We start from the raw sequence: 5,718 nt of genomic DNA on the forward strand, positions 1-5,718 counted from the left end.
AGATTACTTTGAAAGAGAAATCTACTTTTTCGTCAGATTTTCAAGATATGAAAAGAAGATAAGGTTCTCAAAAATAATTAATTTTATTTATGAAATAATGCAACATATTATTTAAAGAAAAGAGAAGATAATCCGATCCATAAATAATGCTACATATTATTTTAGAAATAATTAATTTTATTTATGAAATTTTAAAGTTTTATGAGATATAAAAACAAATTTATGAAATATACAATTTAAATGATACATTATTTAAAATTTATTTTAAGTTCTGATAATTTAAAATAGTAGATAGAATTTATATTTATTTCAAATTTTTATAATATAATATATTATTCCCAATATATTATTACCCAGAAAAATATTATTACTAAGTAGTTTTCGTAATATAATATATTATTATATTTCAAATTTTGGTAATATAATATATTATTATTATTAAGTAATATATTATTATTAAGTAAAATATTAAAAATAAAAGTAATATAATATATTATTATTAAGGAAAACAAAAAAGAGAAAGAAAGAAAGAAAAAAGAAAGAGAAGAGAAGAAAAATAAGAAAGAAAGAAAGAGAAGATGGAGAAGGACGGAGAGCGGGGAGGGGAGAACAAAAACTGAAAAAAATAATAAATGCCGAGAACGCCACTTCCTGTGGGTGTCTGTGGCAGGGTTTTATGTCATTTTTGTCAAATTTTGAATGGTTGTACCATAAAAATGAATTATTTGTTCAAATATATCAAAAAAGGGGCGGAGCCCAAATTTTGAACCAAGTACTAAACCAAAAAATTGAACCAAAATTTGGATATCAGGTATTCGAAACAGTTTTTCGGTTCCAAACCCGTATTTCGGATCATTATTTGTAATTGTACTGTTGCGTTGGCGGTGACTCATTCTAAATGATATCCGAAACAGTTCTTTGATTCCGTACCCATATTTCGAACCATCATTTGTAATTGTACTGCTGTGTTGGCGGTAACTCATGAAGAAACTAAATGATATTCGAAGCAGTTTTTCGATTCCGAACCTGTATTTCGAACCATTATTTGTAATTGTAATGCTAAGTTGGTGGTGACTCATGAAGAAGCTAAATTTTATCGGACTTGTCTTGTGGTATGTGGGTCGGATGCCAAGAATCAAGGAACGCAGGGTAGATAAAGTTACTTACCATACCTGACAAAAAAACAAAGAGTTACATTACCATACATACATACAAAACAGTAATGGACAAAACAAAAGCCGTCCCAGGTACAAAGTCTCAATCACAACTCCACTCCAGAGCCAACCATAAACCAAACAAACAAACCAGCTCAGACCACATTACTTTCCTTACAACTCAAACCCCTTTTCTTCCATTTTGGAAGACTCTACACCATTAAATCTATTTTTTTTTTCATCAATGAGGCAGTAAAATCACAGCCCACTTCATAGATCTGTCAATCCTCTCTGTTGACCCTTTTAAAGGTACCACTTTTCAATCACAATAACTTGACTAAATGTTGTGTCTGTATAAATATTTTTTGTTTTAGTTGTGTTGTTATAAGGTTTTTAGATCTTAATGATTGTTCTTGATTTTGTTTATTATATTTTTAGAAACCCTTTTGGATATACATTAAATTATGGTGTTCAGATGATTTGATTTATGTTTTTTTGGTGGGATTGATGTAATCTAGGTGTTGGGTTATTGAAGGTAGAACCTTTTGTCGGTTCTTGATTTTGGTCTATATAGATCTTGTTTTTTAGCTTTGAGGTCAAGTCAAAATAAGATTGAAGTATTTTCATATTTTAATATAGTTCTTGGGTTGGCATAGTATAGGTATTTTGAGTTCTTGATTTTAGTTCTTGTTGATCAAATTTGGTAGATCTTGTTAAAAGACTAGAATTTGTTTGCTGAGAAGTGAAGTCAACATGAGTTCAAGTACAATTCGTAAAGCTATTGGAGCTGTCAAGGATCAAACTAGTATTGGCATAGCTAAAGTTGCTAGTAACGATGCACCAGAGCTAGAAGTAGCTATTGTTAAAGCTACAAGTCACGATGATGATCCAGCGGATGAGAAGTATATTCGTCGGATCTTACAGTTGACCACATATTCGAGGGGTTATGTCAGTGTTTGTGTGTCTAAATTGTCGAAGAGATTAGGGAAAACACGGGATTGGATTGTGGCTCTGAAGAGTTTGATTGTGGTTCATAGATTGTTAAATGAAGGGGATCTGGTGTTTCAACAGGAGATTATGTTTACGACAAGGAAGGGAACGAGGTTGTTGAACATGTCTGATTTTAGGGATGAGGTGCATTCCAATTCTTGGGATCATTCTGCTTTTGTCAGGACTTTTGCCTTGTATTTGGATCAGAGGCTTGAGATGATTGTGTATGAGAAAAAACTAACAGGGAGTGGCCATGGTGGAGAAATTCAAAAGTGGAGGTCACCTCAAAATAATGGGGCTTATGAGTATGGAAACTATGAATCGAGGGGAGAATATGGGTATGGGGGTCAGGGGATGAGGAGATCAAGGTCTTTTGGGGATGTTAAGGAAAGCGAAGCAGAAAAGAAAGTCGAGACCCCATTGAGAGAAATGAAGCCAGAGAGAATATATGGTAAGATGGGTCATCTGCAGAGGCTTTTGGACCGTTTTTTATCATGTAGACCGACAGGGTTGGCAAAGAATAACAGAATGGTATTAGTTGCACTGTATTCCCTTGTGAAAGAGAGTTTTAAGCTCTATGCTGATATTTGTGAGGTTTTGGCGGTGTTGCTTGATCGATTTTTTGAGATGGAATACCATGATTGCGTGAAGGCATTTGATGCTTATACAAGTGCAGCCAAGCAGATTGACGAGCTGGTCTCATTTTATAATTGGTGCAAGGATATGGGTTTGGCTAGATCATCAGAGTATCCTGAAGTGCAATTGATCACTGGGAAGTTGTTGGAGACTTTGGAGGAGTTTGTGAGGGACAGAGCAAAGGCAATGAAATCACCAGAGAGAAAAGTGGAACCTACCCCAGTGGTTCAAGAGGAAGAGCCAGTGCCAGATATGAATGAAATTAAAGCATTGCCCGCTCCAGAGACTTATACTCCTCCCCCACCTCCAGAGGCCCCACAGCCTCTGAAACAACAAGAGACTGCGTACTTAGTTGACCTGAGAGAGGAAGTGACAACTGCAGATGATCAAGGGAATAAGTTTGCATTAGCGTTATTTGCTGGGCCGGCAGCAAACACTAAGAATACAAATGGGAACTGGGAAGCATTTCCCTCAAATGGTGAACCAGAGGTTACTTCTGCTTGGCAGAATCCAGCCGCGGAAAGTGGCAAGGCAGACTGGGAACTGGCCTTGGTGGAAACAGCAAGCAATCTATCTAACCAAAAGGCTGCAATGGGCGGTGGACTTGATCCATTGCTTTTGAATGGCATGTATGATCAGGGAATAGTTAGGCAACATGTAAGCAGTGCCCAATTCGGCGGAGGCAGCGCTAGCAGCGTGGCTTTGCCTGGAATGGGGAAGAGTGCAACACCAGTGTTGGCTCTGCCTGCTCCAGATGGAACCGTTCAGACAGTTGGAGGAGATCCATTTGCTGCTTCGTTGAGCATTCCTCCTCCATCATATGTGCAGATGGCTGAGATAGAGAAAAAGCAGCAGATGCTTATGCAAGAACAGATGGTATGGCAACAGTATGCTAGAGAGGGAATGCAAGGTCAAACGAGTCTAAGCAAGATTAACGGTGGTGGATATTATCCGCCAGTAATGCCTTACGGAATGCCTCCTGCGAATGGGATGGGATATCCACCTCCAGGGTACTACTACAATCAATAGTGAGTTCTCCATTGTATCAGTACTTCCGGCTTTTATTTTCTGTTTGCATTGTACTTTACTGTGAATTGCAATTAACATTTGTGCATGTCACCTGGGAAAGTGTTAGAGAACTATGGTGGAACTCATTAAATATTGTTGTGGGAGGGATCATATGTTATATATATTTCAGTTTAGTTGTAATGTTTTGATATCCTTGACATTTTTATAAGGTCTGATTTCCAGAACATGTATGATGGATTATTGATGTCCCTCGCTCGTTTGATAGATCAATTCATATTCAAAACAGTAACTTGAAATATAATTTTAGATCTGAAATATGAGCTTATACCGCGGTATTGTTCATATTGTCAATATACAGTATTGTAACATTGTAATGGGGGTTAGCCTAACTAATTACTACTTTGCTAGCTAATCTGTGTATTCGAGTGGTTAACTAGTTTACTTCCGCACACATCTTTGATGTTTGCCTCTTGAGTATTTTTGCGTTTTAGTTAGATATATATTACAAATTAACATTCCTAAATTGTACATCTGTGTTGCTATTGGTGCTAGTCTTTTATTTGTGCTTAAACTCGGAAGTCTTATCGTGTCTGATATTTTAAATATTAAATCTAGAGTGCAGTTTTCTATAGTTAAAAGAAGAATATTAGAACAAAAATGTTATGTTAGATTGGGGTAAATGAAAATGGAGGGAACGAAATGAAATGAATTTTAAACTATAATAGAGCTAAATGTTCGAATTTTCCATATTTCCATCAACCTTAATTAGAACTCAGAGTGAAGGAATGCTAAACTCTCCATTATACTCATTTGCAGTCCATATCTTTTTGTAGAAAATTTGCAGCTAATCTTTTTTTTTCAAGTCTTCCCTCCTACGGCCAATTCTTTCCTTTTTAATTTCACTGGTTCCATTCACCCCAACCAAACACAAACTGAACTTGTGGTCTTATAAGTTTTAAGTGCTTTATATCTGTACATGCATTCGGATCAAGGCATCAAGTAGATAGCAGTAAGAGTGAAAGGCACATTTGATCTGTGAACTGCACTTGTTTTTAGTTATAAACTTATATATATGTATGGGATATATTAAGAGCTTATTTAGTTCTTGACACATTCTTTAAAAAAAAAAACTTGAATGACCAATGTTTTTACTATATACAACATCCCCAATGTCCTCCAGAAATCTTAATATCTATTGTTCATTCAAATTCTACCAGTTATACTTCAAACTTGTTAAGTTTGCCTGCATTTGCCGTTAAAGTCTACGTGCATCTTATCCTTTGTAACTCTCAGTCTCTAAAAACAATAAAGCCAGCCTACATTTTCGCACGCGACTGTGCTAGGAGTAGTCTGGACAATTAGGTTTTAGGTGGCCAAGAATGAAGATACTCGCATGGAGGATCGATTTTGGCCCACTGAGGAACTTCCACTTGCTACAAAAGCACTTGTATTAGCATAATGCAGGATTAGCAAGGGGGCTACTTTGTTTCAACATGCTTATAAAGATGTTGAGTGATACAGTATGTTTTTATACCAAACTCTTATTAGGGAAACATTTGAATTAATTTTTCTTCTTTTCCTTTTCTTACTTTTGCAGTTTAGGTACGAGTTTATATTATATAACGGGTATATTTGGTTTGTTTACCTGGGATTTGTTTATCTGGGTATCTGGGATACCATAAGCGTTGCAAATATTTATATATATAATTGCCCCGAACAAAATCTTTCTTCTATGTTCTTCATCATTAAAGAGTAACATGTACATGTTACTAAATTTATATTTAGTAGAAAAAACAATAATATGTATTATCTAGGTTTTACAAATAGTGCACCCTTTGGTTTGGACCATTGTCACTTTGGTACCAATAGTTTCAATAATTGCACTTCACACCCCAGACAAGTTTGGGCG

The 5,718-nt window shown here is 35.7% G+C and overlaps 1 protein-coding gene across 1 annotated transcript; it reads left to right on the top strand.

Moving 5' to 3' along the window:
• Window positions 1–1,233: 1,233 nt before the first annotated feature.
• On the top strand, window positions 1,234–4,057 carry LOC141696918 (putative clathrin assembly protein At2g25430). Its single transcript, XM_074501070.1, has 2 exons — window positions 1,234–1,463; window positions 1,862–4,057. The coding sequence occupies exon 2, from the start codon at window positions 1,908–1,910 to the stop codon at window positions 3,807–3,809; it is 1,902 nt and encodes a 633-aa protein (XP_074357171.1). The 5' UTR covers window positions 1,234–1,463; window positions 1,862–1,907; the 3' UTR covers window positions 3,810–4,057.
• Window positions 4,058–5,718: the final 1,661 nt, after the last annotated feature.

This window comes from Apium graveolens, chromosome 11 (assembly GCF_009905375.1).
Source record: "Apium graveolens cultivar Ventura chromosome 11, ASM990537v1, whole genome shotgun sequence".
NCBI lineage: Eukaryota > Viridiplantae > Streptophyta > Magnoliopsida > Apiales > Apiaceae > Apium > Apium graveolens.

Bases quoted from the DNA above. Each gene is read 5' to 3' on its own strand.
- LOC141696918 (XM_074501070.1), top strand. From the start codon at position 1,908: ATGAGTTCAAGTACAATTCGTAAAGCTATTGGAGCTGTCAAGGATCAA.